Here is a 21,478-nt window from a genome sequence, read left to right as displayed (position 1 = left end):
TCGACGCATGAGATGGTACGTAATCATAGACGCTCGCTGCGCGGCAGAAACGCAAAATGGGTCGCCTTGCTTGATCGCTAGCAGTGCTCAGCTACTGAGCTAAATGCGTATTTTGAGGTACAGACATTGGCTAAGCTTATGTTCGCACCCACCAGGATGGTAACGCCCTTCAAGTCTGCAGCTCCAAGGCGGACACCTCCACGTTCTGGATCCGTCCCATATCTGCTAGGAGCGTGCTGTTCAAAAAACATAGATTTTCATAGCTATACTGGCTCTTCCCATGTCATATGCAGGTGGATTAAATGCCGCATAGCCTTTATATACACGCAATCGTTGCTCCAAGATCACTACCCTCACGCGTCACAAATCAGCCTGCCAGACCTCGGGTACTTGCTTCCCTTCCTCGAGACGTTGCAAGTTTTGGTCGCCCTCAGCGTTTCAAAGAGCTCCGACACTCAGCAGAGATCAACCAGTGCAGCCGGTTATGCTGAAAGTTGAAAAAAAGCTTCATGAAGAGTTGCTTCTTACGTCTAGGTAAATGCCTCTGTCTCCAAAATCCACAAAGGAGCTCAATGCAACTGTAGTGGATGCAGCAATTGCGGCTACTGCAGTGACACATCCAACCAAAATCAGCAGTGACAGATCTTACTAAAACCAAAACAATTGTAGCAAGTTCTAAAGCAACAGCAGTTGCCGCCGCACACTTAAGGGGAGGCTTTTCAGGACAGCGTCAGCCTTAGAGCGCTCCTGCTGCAGCAGCAGCAGCTGCTGCTGATGCTGCTTCAGCAGCAGTTCACTATGCAAAGGATTGACCATGTGAGGGCTGATGCCTTGAGCTGCAGTGGATATATTCCCGGCAGCAGCAACAGCTGCTGCTGCTGCCGCTGCTGCTTCACGGTGCTTCTGAGGTCCTGCTTGCAGCAGCAGCTCAACAAAAGCCGAGCGTAGAAGCGGCAGCAATGCCAAAAACAAGTCAATAAGTATGCTTTCGTGCTGCTGCTGCTGTGCACCGTGTTGTTGCGGCTGCTGTGGCCCACAATGCTTCTGCTGCTGCATGTGCTGTTCCTCTGCTTGCTGCTGCCCTTGCATGGAACAAGAGCCCATAGGGGTTTCGAGGCCTTCCGAGCTGCTGCAGCATGTGTGGCGCGTGTTCCCTTTGCAGCTGGTTACGGAACAATGCTCCCGGGATGCCTGCTGCTGCAGCAACTGGAGCAACTTGAAAGCTCGGTTGAAATTCCGCAGCCGCAGGCTTGCGGCTAGGCGTCGAGCCCAACTCGCCACGCTTTGCTGCTGCTGTTGGCACTGATGCGGCTGTGGCTGCTGCTGCTGCTCGTTTTCTATGCGAGTAACCAGTGTGAGGCTGGATCCCATGCTGCTGTTGGCAGTGCTGAGCGCAGCAGCTCCAGCTGCTGTAGTGAGAAGCAGCCGAAAGGCAAGGCCTTGCTGCAGGAGCGCATGGAAGCCTGTCGAAGCAGCAGCTGCTGACGCCCCACTCGCTGCTCGTGCAACGCACTTCCGCAGCAGCAATCTTTCCAGTGCTGCGCAGCAGACAGCAGATTCTGCCGCATCAGCTGCGGCAGCGGCTGCTGCAAGATTCTGCAGCAGCAGCTGCAGCAGGAATCCATCCACATCCAATTGCTGGCATTTGCTTGAATCAACAACAGCTTCGGCTCCAGTTGCAGCAGCATCTCCTTCAGCTGGGGCCGCACGTGATGTCAATGCTGCCGCGCTGTCTACTCCTCCCGCCGGTGTGCTTGCTGCTGCTGCAGCTGTTGGTGCTATAGCGTCTGCTGCTCCTTCAGCCTCTAGAGCTATAGGAGATGCTTCGGTGGGACAATCACCTCCCGCTGCTGACTCTGCTGCCCCTGCCGTTGCTGCCGGCACTGTTAATGCCGCTTTCAAGACGCTTCGCCGCTGCGCAATGCAATGCTGCCGCAGCGCTCGAAATTCCTCTTGCGCAAAGTCGCGCCATAGTATCCGCCACGCTTCCTGCTGCTGCCTACGCTGTCGCAGCAGCAACTGGCCTGCCAACAGTTGACTGCTCCCGTGTTCGTTGCCACCAAAGCAGCAGCAGCCCGCTTGCTGCTGCAACACCTGAGCCGAGCACAATTGTGGATCGTTATCATTCACCTCGCTTCCTTCTTGTGCGTTCTGCTGCTGTTGCTTCTCTCCCTGGTGGCACTGCACCTGTCGCTGCAGCTCGTTTTGCTGTCGTTGCTGCTGCACGAGTCTTTCCAGCCTGTCCTTTAGCTCGCGCAAAGTCGGTGCGTGTTTGCTCTGACTCGGAATCCTACAGAAGATAGGCTCCTTCCCCCAATCTCGCTGTAGCCGCTGCTGACGGCGGCGGATCTCTTCAGGATCTGCCGCCAGCTCGAACCCTTGCTGCTGCTGCTGCTGCTGAGAGCGACGTACGGAGGACTTTCCTGTGTGGCGCGGCTGCAAACAAACGGGCGTTTGCTGCAGCAGTAACTGCTGGTCTTGCTGGTAGTTGTGAAACTCTCCTGTGCTGCTGCTGTCACCTGCGCTGCTGCCACTTGCCTCCAATGGGTCTATTAAAGGATTCAGCAGCTGCTCAACTTGCTTTTTCTGTTGCTGATCCTGCTGCTCTTGTTCCTGCTGATGCTGCCTAGAACCACTTGTACTTGAACGGCTGAAGCCGCCCAAAACGCCTTCTATGAAAGGCTTCACCTCGCAGATTTCCTCGCGCTCTTGCTGCTGCCGGCATTGTTGTTCCTGCATGTGCCATTCCTGCTGCTGCTGCACGCTGCGCTGATTCACCTGATGCTGCTGCACAAGCTCCTGGTACTTCTCTTGATCTGGCAGGCGCTGCAAAGCTTGAGAGGCTCCCTCTTCAAACTCAATATTTGTAAATGCACACTTAGGAGCAGGTTCTAGCACAGGGCTTGAGTTGGCTTTCTCAACGCTGGCCGTGCTGCTGTTCGTGGTGGCGCTGCCGCTGTTGCTGCTCACGCCGTTGCTGAAGTTGCATTGGCTGCAGCTGTTGGCGAAGTTGCTGCTGCTGTGCCTCCTCCGTTTAATTTTTTCATTGCCATTGTTTTCCCTGCATGTCTCATTTGTATAGCTGCTGCTCCCGTGTTTTCTGCTGTTGCTACTGCGCTGCTGCTGCTCGTTGCTGCACCGAAGAAGTTGTAAACTCGCGAGGCGCCTTGCCTGCAGCAGACGGTGGTGGCCGCAGCGACCAAGCACGAAATGCCTCTCCTTTAGCCACTTCCGGTGCAGGAGTTTCTTCCTCTTTGTGGATAGCTGTAGCAGATGTTGTTGCTGCTGCTCACGTGGGGCGACGAGAGTGTGGCGTAGCGGCCGGATGCTGTCCTGTTTGCTGCAGGGATTTGAATGTTTATTACTGCTGCTGACGCTGTAGCTCCTCTCTAAGAAGCAGTCACCGCCGTTGCCACTTAAGGCCACTATCGGCAAGTGTGAAGTCCCTGGTGCTGCGCATTTGCTGTTGCTGCCTTTTTCGCCGCCGTTGCTGCTCTTGCTCTGGAGCTTGCGTTTCTGATGCTTCGCCAGCTGAAGAATGAGATGCAGCTTGTGCCTTGAGGTTCGCATGTGCGGCGGGTACTGATCTTACGCTGCCGATAAGGCCACTGCTGCGGCAACAACTGCCGCTCTCGCTGACACTGCTGTCGCTCTTGCTCCCGTTGCAGCTACCTTCAATGTAATTCTTCTGTGATTGCTTGTGTGATGCTGCAATATTTTCAATGCCTGCCGCAGCTTTTGCTCTGCATGAGCTGAAGGGGCAGCACTAGCGGCAACTGGAACATGCGAGCCCGTCTCTGCTTGAGTAAGGGAACCTGCCGTACAAGTTTCTACATGTCACATTAAATCACACAGGTACAGACCTTTCAATACAAAAGAGCTTCATGCTGGCTTCCTGATCTGCTAGGCTCTTCAAGGGAGACAGGGAATAGGGCTTTTGTGTGGGGCCCCATGTGCCTCCCCAGACGCCATTGAAAGATGTCAATTCTTGGAATTGACTTCGGCTTTTTACCTGATATTGAATAAACGAGATGCGTAGAGGCAGGATTTGGCGATGATTTCCCTGCATCAAAGCCGCCGAGACCCCGCGCAAAACAAGTGACCTTCATATTCTTTATCCGTTGAGCTTGCTGAATAGAGAAAGGTAGAAAGATCACGTTCAAGGGGTTAAAGAAGAGCGTTGAAACAATGCCAGCAATACTAAATAGCAACCGCAGCCTGCCGCAGCAAGGGTTCTGCTTCGTTACTGCTACTACTGGTGCTGCTGTGGCAGCAGCCACCAAAATTCGGAACCTCAAGAGACGGAGCTTGGTACTAGAGGCAAGACCTGCCCTATGCAGTAAACTTTTTCCTGTGATGCCATCATGGCTGTATTCAATTCGCCGTACGGCGTAGTGCACAGCCCGAGCATACTAACCGTGTCTCCGTGCACCCAAGATTTGGGCCCTCTGGAGTACGCTGAGCATATAGAAGGCATTTAAGGAGTTTTTGCCGCGCTTATGGGCCATAGTCCCTTCCGCCCGTTTGGCTAATTTTATATCCAGTGTTCCTCATGTGTCTTCCCGCTACCTTATCCCCACTGGACCTCTATAAGATCTCAAAACTTCAACTGCACAGCCCCTATTATAAGCAGATGCATGGGAAGCGGTGGCACAAAGCCTTTTCGCAGTTAGACAGCTAGAAGCAACTACCGAACCCCACGTATTTAACGACTACCCCTGCTGCCTTCTTCATGTGTCCGCCACTGTTCTTCGAGGTCTCTTCCTGACTCTTTTCACCTGCACTTCATACTGTTTGTATGGTCCTTTCTGTCTGGAGCAATGCATTTCTTTTTTCATGACTGTTGCTGGCGTTCCGTTTCCGCCGGCTTTCGTACAGTGCTGCGAAGCCTCCAAGTACTATAAATGACAGTACAATTGTCTAAGTCAAACTAGCTTATTACTGAGGGCTCCCCCTTAAGAGTCTCCCAGAGGAGAAGCTCCGCAGGGAACCGTCAGGCAGCCGCAGCAGCAAAGAGCCATCACAGTCGAGGCCTTCCAATATGCCGCTGTACTTCCCCTGCTGCTGCTGCTGCTTGTGTCTTTGCGGCAGCATAAGTTCTTGCTGCTCTTGCTTCTCTAGGATCACCGACACACGGTCGCCTTTGTACGCCAAGTGCTCATCCACAGAAGCAAGCAGCGGAGCGGAGCCCTGCTGCTGCAGCAGCAGCAGCACCTCGCCCACTTCTTCGTGCAGCAAGTCCAGCACTTTCTCAACAGACACGTCAATGCTACCATCACTGCTCTCTTCAGCCTTGCTATTGCTGCTATTGGAAGCTAAAAGGAGAGAGGACTGAGGCGGCCAAATAACTAAATCAGTGTAATGCTCCAGCAGCACCTGCTGCCGGCGCTTTTGGTGTTGTTGCTGCTGCTGCAAGGCCTCTTTCACGTCTGTGCTGCCCTGGTAGCAACAGTCCTCGAAGTGCTCCTTGGGGTGAGCGGCGAGGTTTATGCCGATGCCCAAAAGCAAAACAACCATGTCTTCCACCGCCTGCAGCTGTGGCGTTTTTGCTGTAGGTTCTTCACTAGTAGTGTTCCCAGCAGCAGCAGCAGCAGCAGCAGCAACTGTGCGGTTCGTGCTTTGGCAGAGAACTCCAGCAATCTTCTTATTGTTTACGAGGACATCATTGACCCACTTAATTTTAGAGCCCTTCACGCCCAGTTGTTGTAGCACGCGCTGTACAGACAGAGCTGCAACGAAGGGCAAGTGCAGCAGCAGCTGCTGCTGCTGCTGTTTCCACGGCAGCAGATAAGTTGCATGCAAGTTGCCAGCAGCAGACACCCAGCGCCGTTCCTCCCCCGTGTCTCCTCGACGAGTCCCTACTCCTGCAGTTTGCTTTGCTGCAGTGACACATAGACAGTGACCCCCAGTAGCTAGCGCTTGCTTCTGCTGCTGCTTTTGCTGCTGCAGATGCTGCAGGAGATGTGCGCACACCAACTCGTCTAGATGACGCTCCGCCCACTTTTGCGTTGAGTCTAGAGAGAAAAATGATAGCTCCGTGACATTCAAAGATGACCTCCACACATTGCGAACCTTTGCTGCAGACACTGGGACATCTGCTGCTTCTGCCGTTGCTGCTGCTGCTGGGCAGAGACCGTTTCCTCCTGCTCCTGCTGCTGCTGTTTTATGTGGGGTTGGCCGTGGCGCCTGCATGATCTGACGATGCGGCTGTTGCGGTGATGTTCCCAAGAGACGAACTGTTGTAGCTGCTGTAGCTGCTGCTTCTGCTGATGCCGCTGCAGCTGCTGCTGAGTCGTAATTCGACAAAACAACACCGTTGTTGTTCGGTCGAGGCCTCAAAAAAGAAAAACTAGGGGCAGCGCCGCGCCTGCTGCAGTGCAGCAGAGCCTGCAGCTGCTGCTGCTGCTCAGTATGGGGGCTAGGCTGCAACCCGCATGGGGAAGTACCCCTGGAGGTAAGCCCAAGAAGAGGGGAAGCGATTGCCTTGCTACTGCCGCTACTGCTGCGTCCACGCGTAGGGGAGATGACGCTGCAGATGACCTCATGAGTGCAAAGATGCTGCAGCAGCAGAAGCAGCAGCCAAGACAGCTTTATCCCTTCACAACGGTGTAGCCGCAGTGGCGTTGTGGGCGCTGCTACTGCTGCTGGTGGTGCTGTCTCTATTGTTCCTGCATGGTATACGCCGCGACATCCTTCCTCGTGTCGAGGCATCAGCACGAGACGCCCATTTCATGGCTTTTTGCAGATGCTTCCGCGTGCAGAAGCTTCAGCAGCACAAGTCGCAGAAGCCGGCTGTCTCCACTGCACCTGCCTGCTCTTCTGCCTCTGTACCTAGGGCTAACGCCTGAACATTGGAGAAGCAGCTTCAAAATAAATTGAAAATTGGGATGAACTTTCGTTGCTGCTGCAACGCGAATGCAAATGCACCGGCTGCTGCAGCTACTGCGGCGGCTGGCCCCCAATGGGGGGCGAACGAGAACCGCCTCCCAGTACTGGGTGTAGCATCAACTACAGGCTAGCAAGTACTACGCTCCGCCAAATCTTTGGAATACTACCTCGCATTTTCTACGTTGGTGTGGAAGCCACAATAGCAGCAGCAGCAGTGGCGGCAGGTGCTGCAGCAAGCTTCGAGTCATGAGAAGGGCCACAGAAGGGCCCCTGCCCGTTACATGGAGCTTGTCTAAGTAGCGGCAACCGCGCCAACTGCACTGAAATTAAGGGCTAGCCGAGTCGAAGTTCAATTTAGGTTTCTTGCTCCTGCTTCGAGACCAGCTTAGCAGCAGCAGCTGTTGCTGCAATTGCAACAGGTGTATTAGTGGTCAACGGTCGTATGTCTGCAGAAACGAGGGATGGTGAGCATCCCGTGAATGCGCTCGTCTTTGACAACAAACCAGTGTTCTAAAGAGGGGTTTATCAAGTGCAGAAGCAGCACCAGAATCGCAGCGGCAGCCACGACAGCGGCAGCTGTAGCAACAGCAGCAGCAACGAAAAGTACCACCACAGCAGTAGCGGCTACAGCAGCAGCAGCAGCAGTAGCACCAGCACTTAGAGCTGCATCGGAGGCGGCAGCCACAGCAGAAGCAACTGCATCAGGAGTACCTGCAAAGGCACAATCACGTATTTGGCCCTTTCTAGGGATGAAGAATCTTATCGGTACAGAAAAGTGCTCAGACGCATCCAAGAAAGAAGACTTGCGCAGGGATGCAGCGGAAGCAGCCGCAGCAGCAGAAAATGCAATAGCAGAAAACACAATGGCAGCAGGAACAGGAGTTAAAACGGATAGCGGAGCTGGAATGCCTCTCACGGGCCCAACGCGCGCCAGCACATGTCTAGTTGTGGCTCTCCAAGCAAAAGCGCCTCCAGAACCTGAAGAAACGCCGGCGCTCAGGGCTGTAGAAGCAGCAGCAAGCTCACCTGCTGCAGCCTCAAAACCTGCAGTTGGGCCTTGTGGAGCATTAGGGGCAGACATAGAAGCTGATGCTTCACCTGGTGCCGCTCGATGTATTTGCACAGACGACCCAGTGGGAGACCTACTGCAGCAGCACCAGAAGCGGTCGTTGCCTTCGCTACCGCTGCAGCTGCCGCTGCGGCTGCTGCTGCCCTACGCGGTGCCCTACGCACCAGCGAGGGCCTGTAGTGCTGTTGCTAACAAGAAACCGCGAAAGCAGTCTCAGCTTCAACCGACTGTGCCGGAGCTGCGGAACGAACTGCAGAGGGAGCAGCAAGAGGAAGAGCAGCAGCATCGGCAAGAGCAACTGCAGCAGAGGCACCCAGAAGAGGAGGCGCACAAGCATGAGCAGCAGCGAGAATGCATGCAGGAGGACTTTTCCACCAGAGGACGAAAGAATCATACCATGGAGCAGCGAGAGCAGCAGGAGAACCAGGAACAGCCACTTCAACAGCAGCAGCTGAAAATGGAAAGAGAGCAACAGTACAAGCAGGAACAGCAGCAGCAGCACCGTAATCACATGCAGCAAGAGAAAAATATGGAGGCAAAGCAGCAGCAGGAACAGGAAAAGCAAAAAAAACGAAATGTGCCGAAGAAGCGCCAGCAGCAGGTGCACAAGGAGCAGCTGCACCAGCAGCAGCAGCGGCCACGTATCGCTGTTTACACTGCAGTATTACTGCTGGAAGAAGTAGCAAGCTTCTGTGAGCAGCAGGTAACCCTTGAATCGCTACCGCACGCGTTGAAGGTGCAACGTAGGAGGGCCAACAAGCGGCAGCAACAAAAACAGCAACCCCGGCTGAGATTCTCTTCTCTTGCGGCTGCGTTGGTCTGGCTGCAGCAGCAGTTGCAAAGCGAGGGAGCCCTGCTCCCAGCAGCTGCTGGTTGCCTCTGTAGCAGCTATAAGCACGCTTTCGACTGTATGCCCCAAGCACCGACAGCAGCGACAGCAGCAACAGCACCAGCACTAAATGGAGGAGGAGCAGATATAGCAGGGGTGACAGAGCCTGTAGCAACAGCTGGCGACCCTTCCGTCTCGGCTTCCATCTTAAAGGCTGCTACGAACGAAGCGGTGGCAGCGCTGCAGCTGCTGTCTGTATTTAGAAGCTCGAAAGCAGCAACAGAAGCAGCAACACTGCGGCTAGACGGTGGAATGGGTGCACATGATGCATATTCATCAGCAGCAGCAGCAGCAGCCGCTTGGGCTGCAGCCGCCTCAGACCCTCCTCCTTTGCAGCACTGCAGCAGCAGCACTACCTCTACAGACGTGCTGCGTATTGCAGCCGTTGGCTGCAGCTGCAACTGCCCCGTGAGATCCCATTGGGTATCTTTGTCTGCGTGGCGTTCTTTTGTGCTGGCTTCTCACCCTTCCGTGAGATTATACGATCTGTTGCTCTTTGCTGCATCGCAGCGCCGTTTCTTTTCTGCTGCGGATTCATCTCCAGAGCCGCTACAGCAGCTCATGGAAGCATCTGCTGTGGTTGCATGCATGGAGCAGAAACATTTTGGCCCACCCCTATCTGGTGCCGCTGCGGCCGCTGCTGCTGCGGACACTGCAATTCAGTGTGCGGCGGCTGCAGTCCGAGAGCTTGTGAGTGCTCCAGGATACACAAGCAACAGCAGCAGCAAGAGAGTCGCGACATGGCTTGCTGCCCCAAATCCGTTTGCAGCGGCAGTAACACCAGGGAGCTCCGGCAGCAGCACAAGCTGTGTCAGACAACAGCAAAACCAACTGCCGGCGTGCTTGCCGTTTCTAGTTGTTTTGCCTGAAGAGGATTTACTGGGGAACAGTGGGGCAGCAGCGGCAGCTGCTGCTGCTGCGCGAGCATGGGCCCTTGGGGCCCCCGGTGCCGTTCCTCTTGTTGCTGGCAGTACGTTCTATAGTGCACCTTCTCAAGATGCCGCAGTTTGCGGTCCCAAAACGCTCGCCAAAATGAGCAGGAGCAGCAGCAGCAATGATGGCAGCAGCATCAGCAAAGACACTGAGTCGCAGCAAGAGGCGTCGGGTTTTAAGGCAAATGCTGCCCCCCGTCCAGGGCTACCGGAGCTTCGCTGTTTCTCGTAGTTGGATACGCCGCAAATGTCTATTCTGTGTCTATTTTGTTTTCCTTCGGTTCTGTTTCTATCTGCGGGCTTTTGCTGTTACTTGCGTCTCTTGGCTCTGATTCTTCGTATGTCTCCGCGCAGCAGTTTCTGCTGAAGCGATCCAATGAGTTTTCGTTATGGAAAAGCAGTAAGAGAGAAGCATGTTTTGCTTCTCTTTGCTTTGTTAAGTTTGCCGAAATGCGGGAATTTTCAGTAGCAGGAACAAAAACAATAGGATTAGTTTCGAAAGTGGCAGCAGCAGCGGCTCTGAATCTTTATCTTTTGCATACACCTATTCGGGTTCAGCGGATTCGTTGTTGCTGTGCTTTTTGCATATTTGGTGATTTTTTTTGTAAGTTGAGTCCGCACAGTAATTTACTTCCGCACGCAGTCACGGGAGCTGCGGCAGTCACACAGCGCACGTGCAAGAGCTCCGGCCAGTTTCGGAGGGCCACAATGCAAGGGGCACCTTGTCCACAAACACTGGTTGTGCTCATGCAACTAGTTATTATGTTTTTCCTTGCAATACACTCGAGCATACGGACAAGTACATTCAGCAGCACACAGCCCGCACTGTGGCATTGTGGCTTGCCACTGCAGCCGCTCGAAGTATAGTATATTTGCATTTATGGGGCACTGGGCGCTGCGTCCGTCTTCCTACGCCCCTTTCTTTGATATTTTCGTGTTAACAGCTTACATAGTGTGTGCAGCTCCTCTCCAGCGAGGTCACGTTCTGGCAAGACAAAGCCACTGCAGCAAATGGCAGACCAGGCGACTGCCTCAATTTCTGCTTCTGGGATGAGTTACTTGATTAGTATCCAAGGAGTTCTTGGTTCATATCAAGCTGCCAGCCCTCTTTCTGTTTCCCCATTGTGGGACACCGTTGGGCTCTAAGTACGGCCGGTGCATTTTCCCTCCAAAAACTCGAATTAATCCTACCCGTGCTTTATCAAGCGACGCCGAAGGCAACGTAAAGCCTTACTGTACGAATCCGAGTCATATCTTTCATCGTCATCGTAGCACGCAAGAGCAACACTGAACAACACTCTTGGGAAATGCAGGCAGCCAGTGTGGCGAGCTCCAGCTACCTGCTGTGACTCGAAATTGTGATGACTCGTTCGCACATTTTTTTTCAACATGTGCTTATATCCTCCCCGACCAACAGCCTACCCTTGGCCCCCGAGGACACCTCTTCCAGGCTCGTCTCGTTGCTGCTGTTGGTGTCGGGCTGCCGTGCCTACGCAGCGTTAGTGGGCTCAAACCCGACCTAAGGCTGGCTCCTAGCTTTTGTACTGATTAAGTTGCGGCTGTTACAGTTATGGGAGCTTCACTGTTGGCAACAGCCCCAATACCACGAGCAGCAGCGAGAGTCCCTGAAACAAGAAAGCTGTGTCTTCAATGGGCCCTTCGCTCTCCATGTTGGGAACACTACGTAATCAAAACAGTTAGAATAAAATTTGGGGGCATGAGGAAAAAGAAGGAAGAAAAAAGTGGGCAAGGGACCCAAATGCCATGACTGGGTCACCTAGAGCATAGCACCAGGGGATCTGGAGCCAAGTGGAGCCCCTCTTCCCATGTCTTGCTACTTTTGGTATCTATTTTCTAGCCCGTGATTAGGACATGGGTCTTTCTGTGGCGTTTCTGAGCAGCGCGTACATCACAAAGCTCCACGCAAACAGCACAAAACACTGGGGGCCCCCAAGAGGGACCTCACACAATCTGTGGGGCCCCCTGCGATCCCTCTGTTCGATTCGCTGCCACTGTTATTATGTAGCCCTTTCAACTGCCTATTTGTTGCATACTTAGTGCAATTTGAATGCCACCTATACCTCGGGGTCCCCTAGGGGACCCCCGGCTACTTCCGAAAGGGTCCCGATTCCTTGTCGGGCCTCATATGAGCCTTTCTCGCCAATGGAAGAGCCACAAGTATTCAGGGGGATTCCATTTTAATGCCCTCTCATTTTCAGCTCAAAGGGGAGTCCAAAAAGCCCCAAGACCTCCAGGTACCTTTGAGATCGGGGTTTTCCCAAAGATCAGAAGATGCGCTACCGCTGCTACTGCTGATGCTGCTTCAGCTCACTCATCAGCTGAAGCGACCTATCCTACATCTGCAAGACTAGAAGGGGGGGAAGAGGGCCCTTCCGGGGTCGCTACTGCTGTCCTGAATGCCTCAACTTTTCTCGCGCAGCTAGTAGGAGCAACGGAAGGGGGCACGCAGCAGTTCCGGGGGGTTACTGCACTACGAGGGGCCCTTTCTTCTTTTTCTGCGGCGGTAGAACGAGCAGAGGCGACACTTCAGCCCTTTACTTACAACTACGACGTCACAGACCCAGCATACGGCAGGCTACTTAAGCCAGCTACACCCGCAACGCCAGCAGCAGTAGCAGCAGCAGCAGGCACGGTTAATGATGCTGCGGCTGCTGCCCGCACTGCCCCGGTGCAGCTTCAGCAGCAGCAGCGGGCGTGGAAGTACCTGGGGTCTCCGTTTTACATACTATTGCTTCAGGCAGTGCACGCAGCAAAGGCAACACGAGGATTAAGTCGGCCACCCACTCCCGAAGGAGCCCAGGAAGCAGCAACAGCGCCTGTGCCTTATGTAGAAGAAGCAGGAGGGGCAGCGTCCCTTTTCACCAGTAGCAGCAGCACTGAAGCTGCAGCTGCAGAAGTTGCTGCTTTTTGGCAGCTACAGGTTGCCAAGGATTTGCGGCGCTTGCGCCACGCTGCGGAGGCCTTGCAGCAAGCAAGGGGGTCGCTAACTGGGGACCTCAAGGAAGACTCTTCTGCTTTAACAGGAACGCCAGACGCTGTGCACTGTTTATCGCAGCAGGATGTGGATGCAGCGGTGCTGGGGCTTCTCTGCAGCGCAGCAGAGGCGGTAGCACTACTCGCAGAAATGCAGATGAAGCACTCAGTGCGAGACATTGTGCCCACGTTGCTTCTGTATGTTTTCTGCGGCTGCCGTTGTCTTTGCGTCTGCTGCTGCTATGCGTTTTTCAATAAGTTTGATTGAGCGGCACGCAGTTTTTTGTCATTCGTCGTTTCAGATATTGAGGAGTAGCAGTAAGGTTGCTGGCTCCACTTGCTGCTGCGGTCGTAGTTACTTTTTCGGCGCTTGCATTGTTGCACCATGTACATGCCTGGGTAGCGTTGAGCATCTACTTCGTTTTCTGTACTTATGTGCTGCAGCGTTTTAGAGCGCGTTCGGCTCTCGCGTGAACGCCGCCAGGGCCAGCTAAACCCGCAGGAGCAACAAAAGAAAGATGGACTGGTGCAGCAGTGTGCAGCAGAGGCATCTCTGGCAGCCTCTGCAGAAGCAACGGCTGCTGCCATAATAAAGGCACCGTCACCTGCATCACAAGCACCAAGAATAGCAGGAATTGCAGAGGCGGGAGTGGCAGCAGAGGCGACCATACGGTGTCTTCATGCGCTGGGTCGCTGTCAGCTGTTTAGCGAAAAGCTGCTGCAGGTGGTGTCTACAGACCACATTGCTGCTGCTGACGCTGACTCTCTTGCGCTGTATCTCTTTGAGTGCGGACGCATGGGCCTACGCTGCAGACGCTGGATAGGTACTTTGCTACTATCTCTTTCGTTGTGGCTGTTGAACTTGCCCAGGACGTTTTTTCGTCACTGCAGTTGCCGCTGAGCTGCTTCTCTGTCGGGTGTGTGAGGGCCTAAGCCTTTGGGGTGTGATGGCACTGCAGATATGAGCTTTCAAAGGGCGCTCGAAGCCGTGAACTCTATGTCTGCTCCTTCTTTGCTACTGGCCTGCGCCGGTCTTTACCGATTCTGCACAGAGTGGAGGGAATTTTACCTGCGAGCAGCTCCTCGCCTGCTTAATTTGGTGAGTCACTGTCTCATGCCGCTGCCGCCTCTGCATGTTTCTCGAGGACTCCCTAGAGTTCTGAGCTGTGCCGGTACACCGGGCCATACTTGCAGCATATGCTCCCTCCCATTAAGCGTGATCAAGAGTCAAGGATTTCTCGTTCATTTGTGCAGTTGAAGCAAATGGATTACTACCAGCTACGGCTGATGCTGCGGCTGACGAAGCACCTCAATCCTTCCTTGAGTGACCCTCAACTATGCCTTCTTTCCAGAGGCGCCGCGCGGCTCTTGACGCGTATTATTCCTACTTTAGATCCTCAGCAGCTCTGCTGGTACAAATGAAAGCCGAGGCACAATACACGGACTAGGAACTGCTGTTGCTGCTGATGATGCCCTTGCCGGTCTTGGTGTCGATTTCATAGGTGGCTCTCGTGCTGCTGCCGTGGTCGTTATGCTGCTGACGTTTCTCGTGCCGTCGACGTTGCTGCGTTCCTCCGTTGCTGTTGGCTTTTCCCTCCACTTTCTGCTTCCAGTGTCTTTTTTTCTGCCCTCTTTGCTAATGCTGCGGCTCTTGCAACTACTGCGGACGTGGGTAGCTATCTGTCCGTGCCATCGCTTATACCTGCAGCGTTGCTACTTTTGTAGAGAGGAGGTCCACAGATACTCCAGAGGAATACGGATCTCTCACACGATCCCTCGTGAGCACCCTTGAGGCCACAGCTCCAGTGGATATATCGTGCGCAGTCACGCAAACTGCAGCAGCTACTTCAGCAAGCTCAGCGGCCACCGCAGCGGCAAAACTGGGGGAGAGCGCAAGCCTAGCTGGGGACCCTCTGTCGCTTGTGCACCCTCTGCACGACTTAGTTGATGTGGTTGATTGCTTGGCCTCTCACGGGCTGCAAAGCTCTCTTGTTCCTCGCATAGAGTCTGTGCTATCTGCACGGTATACAGGTGGGCCCAATTCCACGCTAGGCGTTGAGAGCATCAGGGATGGGGACTTTATCAACAGTATAAGCAGAAAAACAGTAGTAATTGGACAGGGCCGCCTTAGGACGTTAGAACAAACAGTGGTGGCGTAAACACGGTGCAACAGCCGGGGATGCGTGAGTAGCAGCAGAGGCAGACAAGATCGGCACAGACATCCACGGGACGAAAAACGACAAGCATAGAGACGAACGGAGACAGACAACGACAAAATTAGACAGATACGAAGGACCGCGCGCAAGCAGATAAATACCCAGATTGTAGAGAGCAGTTTTTGTAGACACGTAGGGAGCCCGGGACACAGAAAAGCAAAATAAGGCAGAAGCCGAGACAAAGATACGGAGTAAGCTGCTAGAAGGCTAGCACACGAATTCAAAGCAAGGAAGCAAGATAGATACCGGCTTAGTGCAAGAAGAAGGGGTGCTTTGCAAGAATATATTGCAGCTCAAACTGAGGCCTTCGCTGTGAGGACATAACCAGTTGTAGCCGCTGCTTAACGTGTGTGCCTGCTGTTGCAGAGATTGAATACAGCGTCAATTTCACCCTGTGGCTTATTTGTCTCGATGCCTTTTCCAGAGTCGAGGGCCACTATCCTCACCTGCTGTTGCAGCACATCTCCGACAGTATCTGCAGGACCCAAAATAATGCTAACTCCAGCAGAAGCAGCTGCAGCGGAGGCAACATAAGCAGCGACAGCTGCAGAAATGTCGCAAGTTACAGCAGGTCTAGTCTCATCGATTCTCTGAGCGTCCTCCAGAGACTTAAGTTCATACAGGCCCTTACGCGCCTTTCCTTTCTGCCCATGCCAATAGTCCAGGTGCCCCCTTAGGCAGGATTCATGTTCATGTGTGTGTAATGTAAAATGGTTGCGGTCTAGTAATGCTAGGGAATCAAAATGGCCCAATACCACACTGTGCACCCATAAAGCTCGCATTAACGCGTAGAGCTGCGACACCAATGGCAGCAAACGTGATATCAACAGTGTTAAGCTCTTCACCAGAAGTTTTGCCAGCGTCTGCAGGAGCGCTAGTCGCCGCACTCACATGGGCAGGAAAGTTCATTGAACCGATATTTCTGTTGTTTGCTTCTCATTTGCCGAAGCTGTGGTGCAGCAGCGTGGAGGGAGAGCCAAATTTATTCCGAAGTCTGAGAGACGCTATGACTTGCGTTTTCCCTTTGTCTGTTGCGGTGTATATACACCCAGTGTTGTTCTCTCGTGCATTCCGATTCGTGGAGAGCCGATACAACAGAAGGAAACCGGCGTCGGGACTGCTTGCTTCGGACAGGTGCGGTTGCTTATGCATGCGGCTTCTGTTGCTGTCGCTGGTGCTGTGTGAGACGTGCTTGAATGCTTACCTTGTTGGGCAACGTGAGCCTTCCCTTATTGCGTAGTTTTGTGTGAGTTCCGCATGACTCACCCTGTGCTCGTGCATCGTCGCTAGGGTTAGCTAAGCTGAATGTCGCCTGGGTCCGTGCCTCTGTGCCATTCTCTTGCAGACATCTGGAGCCGCTGTTCTTGTCACATCTTTGCTGGGCGTTTCTCGTGGCGGAGATGCACCATAAGCCTTTCTTTTCCAACCTTCTGAACATGGCCTTGGCGAAGATGCCGCTCAGATTCCATGGTTGCGTTGCTGCAGATGAGGGGGTCCCCTCCCTAGACCAACAATTAGTCCAGGTGGCAGCAGTAGCCCCCTCCGAGTTTGCTGCTGGTGGACCTGCGCCGTGGTGCATAAGAGACATTGCTGTGATAAGGGCAGTACAGCAAAACAGCACAAGTGGCTCATACGCTGCTGCTAAACGTTCGGACGTGACCCCAGGGGATCTTGCTGCGCCCGCAAGACGAGCGACGAGCGAAGACAGCTTCACTCTAACTCCTCTTGATTGCATCACATACCGTAACCACTGCGATCCTGCAATTCTGCTGCAGCAGGTTTGCCGGCTGCTGCAGCTTGAGGCACCGCAGTTGGAAACAACGCTGGAGCAGCAGCAACAACAAACCTTTAAAGCTTATTGTGGTGCTGTTATTAGATGGAGAGGGAGCAGACAAAGTTCTCTTCGGGAGTTTCTTGAAGAGGTTAAAGGTGAAGGATAAAGGGCAGTATTTGTAGTGGCTTTCCAATCGCTATGTGCCGTTTCTGCGCCTGTGTGCGTATGTGTGTGACATTCTCTCTGAGTCTGTGCACCTCTATTTTCTTTTTGCTATGTCTGCTTGTGTTTTTGTCTTAAGGGCTCTGGTTCTTTAATGATATGAAAACACATATTTATTTCGCACAAATAAGCAGATACTTTCTCATATTTGTGGGCTGCGTTTTCTTGGTCATTATCATGCTTCGCCTTACACACCAGCGCGTCTTCGATTCATCGAGTCCTGTTCGCTGCCGATGCTGCAATTGCAGCTGCTGCTATCACTTCTGGTATTTTCCGTATGCTGCAGTTGCGGCAAGCGATGCTACACTTAAGTGGAGTGTAGCAGGGGAAGGTGCCATTCAATCAGCTGCGCCGGAGTTTGGGCATCAGTGGCCGCTGTCTGAGGTGTGCCTTTGGGTCCAGGGAGTACCGCTGGTGCTCCTGCTCGAGACTGAGGGGCTATCGCTCAACGCCACCCCTGAAGATGCAATGAGAAATTACAGCACAGGATACAAGTATTTGTTGCTAAGAGCTTTCAGAGCCCTTGGTGTTTCCAAGGTGAGAAGACAAGTGGTATAGGGCTGCATTCATTGTGTAGCTTTTGCTTTGGCTAGTCGCCTTTATATCAGCTATTTCTGTACCATAGTCGTTGAAACTTGTGCGCAAATATCACGTTTATGCTAGGTATTCTTACATTTTATTGAAACGGCAAGCTTGACGGCGCAAACTTTTTGTCTTTTCTCCTACGTTTTTCATCTCCTATCACTGCAATCATTAGTGCTATTGCCCCGTCTGCGCACACTACGCAGGAACCTTTGCTTCGTTAACTGCATTACAACGTGAATCAGTGCTTGCATCTCCAAAATTTTGGCTTACTTCATGCAGGCGTGCTTCACTGGATGCTGCAATGCCTGCTGATGTTTCTGATGCGTCTCCCCTTGCTGCTTACAGATCCTCTTCATCAACTCTCAGGAATGGCAGGGAGCCAAAGGACGGCAACAGAAGGCTTGTTTGCTCCGCCAAAAATTCGCCGTGTGACACACGTCACGGTTTAAGGCCCAAACTTTCCACGAGTGCGAAAAACAACTCAATTATTTATGTAACAAATTTGTGTCATTCAATGTAATTCTTAAGCGAGTGCAAGGAAGGGACGCTCGCAGTGCCCAACCTATTCACTCTCTAGGACATACGAATTCCTCAAAATCTGTTAACAAGCTCGATGTTTTATCTTAGGGCACACATTTAGAGCCGTGGGGGCATCAAGTTCTACGAGCGCCTCCCTGCTCGCCAGCGGGACATGCTTGCATCAACTCTGCGATGCCTTACTGTTACTAGTGGTGGTGGTGAGGGCGATTTAGGGTACTTACGGATGTATGCATGGTCTGGCTTGGAGATACTTTCCTGAAGGCAACAGACGCTGCTACATGCTGCGCTTTTCTTTTGCGGCCGGTTTCCAAGCCGCATCAGAACTCTGTGCTCTTAGAGTGTATTTGGTGGCATCGAGGCCACACTAGTGTACTAAACCTGCAGAAGTAGTAGCGGTCCACATTGACTGGGGAAGTGCTATCTTGCGTGTGCCTTCTTTCCTCTGCTGTCTTGGCTTAGAGCGGCGCGCCTTGCTTGGCTGTAGTATACATTTCTCGTGTCGGTATAACGCTGGGTGTAGGATCTCAATACTGATAAGGAGATTTATGTCTTTTCACCTTCCAGCGTAGCATCAGTACGTTGGTACACGTCCTATGTAACATGAGAAACCGCAATACTTATTTGCATGCTGAGAAATATTTCTAGGGGCTTGCACTGAAACGCTTTGCCGTGGCAAGTTTCATTTGACGATTTCAAGCTGCGCCACCTTTTCTCATGAAGTGCATCAAAACTCCTGAGACGCTGAGTGGCCCAGTGTTACTCCAGAACTACACTGTTCTTGTGCTGGCCACTGGTCGCGCTGGGGACGGCCGCAAGGCCAAAGGCAGCGAATAACCTGGCGACTCCAATTTGCTGCTGTGTTGCATGCTTAGCATTACGGCCTGATAATATCCTTGTATAGGTAAAGTCTAGGCTGGAGACCCTTGAGGTCACATGATTCCTTTTGAGTTGACAAGCCTAGGATAGACTAAATCACGCAGTGCCCAAGCGCTTCCTTTTGAGTTGACAAGCTTAGCTTAGGGTAGACTACATGAAGATTGGGGGTGACCGTCAGGCCTTCTTAGCTTAGTCGGTAGAGCATTCGCTTAGTAAGCGAAAGGTCGCCGGTTCGATTCCGGCAGGAGGCTTGCTGGGATTTCTTGTAGTTCATGCACTTCGTGGAGTTCTCCGTGCTCTATGATTGGGATAAGGTTCTTCGTGTACAAGCGGTTTGAAGATGTTTTTGTCCCAGCGCTTACTGCGATGTACAACGCCTGTTGCCGGCATCTTGGAGTGCCAGCAAAGTGGAAGGAAAGTGTGAGGTGTTGCTTCCGAAGGGAAGAGACCCAAATAGCGTTAAGGATTGGCGACCCATCGATCTACAGGACTGCATATAAAAACTTTACGCAGCGCTGTGGGCCACTAGGATCACCGTCTGGGCAATACGGTCGGGGGCCGCCTCCAAGTCGCAAAAGGGTTTCATGACAATAAACGGATGCCACGAGCATCTAGTCCTTGCCCAAAGTATTCTAAACTCCACTCGCAGGGGCAAGAAGCCGCTGTACATGACCTACTACGACTTGAAGAACGCATTTGGATCTATCCCCCACAAGCTCATACACACTGTCCTGAAGACTCAACGGCTCCCGAAGCACGTCCGGGAGATCATCGTTGGTTGATCTCTATCGAGGAGCGAGCTTCTGCATATCAACGCAGGAGGGCTGCTCAGGCAGAATAGAGAATACGAGGAAAGTCAAGCAAGGCTGCCCTCTCAGCCCCATCCTTTTCAATCTTGCCTTTGAGCCACTACTACAGCAGTTGTTATCCTGCGAGGGCGTCGAACTACGTACGACCAATGGAAAGCCCCGTGTAAAGGTCTCTCACATGGCGTACGCAGATGACCTAAAGGTTGTTGTTAGCAGCAGGGCGGGCATCAGCAACCTTCATCAGGTGGTGGAGGTCCTGCCAGTTGTGAAGCTCGGGGAGGCATGCAAATACCTGGGACTGAAGGACGCACTGGCGACCCCAGTGCACCAAGGACAAATCCTTCGAGTCATGAGCAAAGCAAAAAAGGACATAAAAATTTTTAAGAGCTGGGTTCTGGGGATGGATTGCAACGAGGGCCAGCAAGCAATCTTCCTAGGGAACGTTTTGCTAGCTGGGAATCCCATCAGACAAAAGTCCCTGAGGAACTTTTGCTGGGATGCAGCTGAGACAACCGGCGAGCACTATCTGGTTGTCGGATTGGCCACCCCGCAAGCCGAGTGCTTGCTGGGGCCAATCGTCTCTACACAGCAAGCACTTTGTGTTTGCTGGGGTGTCGAGCCGACGCAGCAAGCACTCTGTTTGCTGGGGCCAGCGTCTCTACACAGCAAGCACTTTGTGCTTGTTGGGGTGTCGAGCCGACGCAGCAAGCACTCTGCTTGCTGTGGCCAGCGTCTCTACACAGCAAGCACTTTGTGTTTGCTGGGGTGTCGAGCCGACGCAGCAAGCACTGTGCTTGCTGGGTGCCAATCCGACACCCAGTAAGCACTCTGCTTGCTGGGTTGTCGGTCCGACACAGCAAGCAATCTGCTTGCTGGGGTGCCGGTCCGAGACCCAGCAAGCACTCTGCTTGCTGGGGTGTCGGTCCGACGCAGCAAGCGCCCTGCTTGCTGGGGTGTCGGTCCCACTCAGCAAGCACTCTGCTTGCTGGGGTGCCGTTCCGACACCTAGCAAGCACTCTGCTTTCTGGGGCTTCGGTCCGATACCTCTGACACCTGGCAAGCCCTGCTTGCTGGGATGACGATCCGGTATCCGTCAAGCACTCTGCTTGCTGGGGTGACGACCCGACACCCGTCAATGTGCTTGCTGGGTTGTCGAGTTGGACTTTGCCACCTCGAGCCCAAAGGTTTAAAAGGGGGATGCGAGGGAGCTCCAACCCCTACGGCACGCCCGGGTGTCGGGCCAACCGTCTTCACGCGTCTGTAAATTAGCCCATGGTGTTGCTACCGAGTGGGTGTGTGTGCTGTCTTGGTGTTCTATTAGTTCATTAGCGTTCCACGCAACTCATGTGGAGGCACGAAAGCGGCCCCCTCCTCTTGCTCGCCGTGTGCCATTATCTGCCATGTGAAAATCCCAAATACGATGGTTCTGGCGGATACAGTCAGTGCCAATTTCTTCCTGGACGAACCAGGCTGTGCGTTCATTGAGTCCGAGGTCGTGTGTAAGCACTCTTTTGTTTTCCTGTGCAATACACCCAAGGGACCCACATACTAATGCTTGTACCGACACTTTGTACCCACGCTCCTCGTAGAGCGTCTTAAGGACACCGCCCGTCGCTGCAACCGATCAGAGGGTCCTGTGAACTCATCGGACGGACAAGCCTTACTTTGTGGGGATGGTCGGGAA

The 21,478-nt window shown here is 53.2% G+C and overlaps 6 protein-coding genes across 6 annotated transcripts; 3 read left to right on the top strand and 3 right to left on the bottom strand.

Moving 5' to 3' along the window:
• Nucleotides 1-675: 675 nt before the first annotated feature.
• ENH_00007090 (hypothetical protein, conserved) lies at nucleotides 676-3,570 on the bottom strand (the record flags this gene model as incomplete). The annotated part of the gene is made up of 1 exon (XM_013578326.1): nucleotides 676-3,570. One exon carries the CDS (start codon nucleotides 3,568-3,570, stop codon nucleotides 676-678), a length of 2,895 nt encoding a protein of 964 aa, XP_013433780.1.
• A 1,027-nt stretch (nucleotides 3,571-4,597) lies between these two features.
• ENH_00007080 (biotin-[acetyl-CoA-carboxylase] ligase, putative) lies at nucleotides 4,598-6,711 on the bottom strand (the record flags this gene model as incomplete). The annotated part of the gene is made up of 2 exons (XM_013578325.1): nucleotides 4,598-4,639; nucleotides 4,960-6,711. The coding sequence occupies 2 exons, from the start codon at nucleotides 6,709-6,711 to the stop codon at nucleotides 4,598-4,600; spliced, it is 1,794 nt and encodes a 597-aa protein (XP_013433779.1).
• A 656-nt stretch (nucleotides 6,712-7,367) lies between these two features.
• On the top strand, nucleotides 7,368-10,010 carry ENH_00007070 (hypothetical protein, conserved; the record flags this gene model as incomplete). Its single annotated transcript, XM_013578324.1, has 1 exon — nucleotides 7,368-10,010. The coding sequence occupies one exon, from the start codon at nucleotides 7,368-7,370 to the stop codon at nucleotides 10,008-10,010; it is 2,643 nt and encodes an 880-aa protein (XP_013433778.1).
• Nucleotides 10,011-11,846: 1,836 nt separating this feature from the next.
• On the top strand, nucleotides 11,847-14,931 carry ENH_00007060 (hypothetical protein, conserved; the record flags this gene model as incomplete). Its single annotated transcript, XM_013578323.1, has 5 exons — nucleotides 11,847-12,970; nucleotides 13,217-13,596; nucleotides 13,732-13,871; nucleotides 14,027-14,184; nucleotides 14,481-14,931. 5 exons carry the CDS (start codon nucleotides 11,847-11,849, stop codon nucleotides 14,929-14,931), a joined length of 2,253 nt encoding a protein of 750 aa, XP_013433777.1.
• Nucleotides 14,932-15,329: 398 nt separating this feature from the next.
• ENH_00007050 (hypothetical protein, conserved) lies at nucleotides 15,330-15,770 on the bottom strand (the record flags this gene model as incomplete). Its single annotated transcript, XM_013578322.1, has 1 exon — nucleotides 15,330-15,770. The coding sequence occupies one exon, from the start codon at nucleotides 15,768-15,770 to the stop codon at nucleotides 15,330-15,332; it is 441 nt and encodes a 146-aa protein (XP_013433776.1).
• Nucleotides 15,771-15,994: 224 nt separating this feature from the next.
• On the top strand, nucleotides 15,995-18,001 carry ENH_00007040 (hypothetical protein, conserved; the record flags this gene model as incomplete). The annotated part of the gene is made up of 4 exons (XM_013578321.1): nucleotides 15,995-16,122; nucleotides 16,334-16,917; nucleotides 17,271-17,521; nucleotides 17,915-18,001. 4 exons carry the CDS (start codon nucleotides 15,995-15,997, stop codon nucleotides 17,999-18,001), a joined length of 1,050 nt encoding a protein of 349 aa, XP_013433775.1.
• Between the last annotated feature and the right edge of the window lie 3,477 nt (nucleotides 18,002-21,478).

The sequence above is a fragment of the Eimeria necatrix genome, genomic scaffold (genome assembly GCF_000499385.1).
Source record: "Eimeria necatrix Houghton genomic scaffold, Enh_scaff11, whole genome shotgun sequence".
In the NCBI taxonomy this organism is placed as follows: domain Eukaryota; phylum Apicomplexa; class Conoidasida; order Eucoccidiorida; family Eimeriidae; genus Eimeria; species Eimeria necatrix.
Note: the sequence above shows the minus strand (reverse complement) of the source record. Positions and strands in the feature narration are given on the sequence as shown.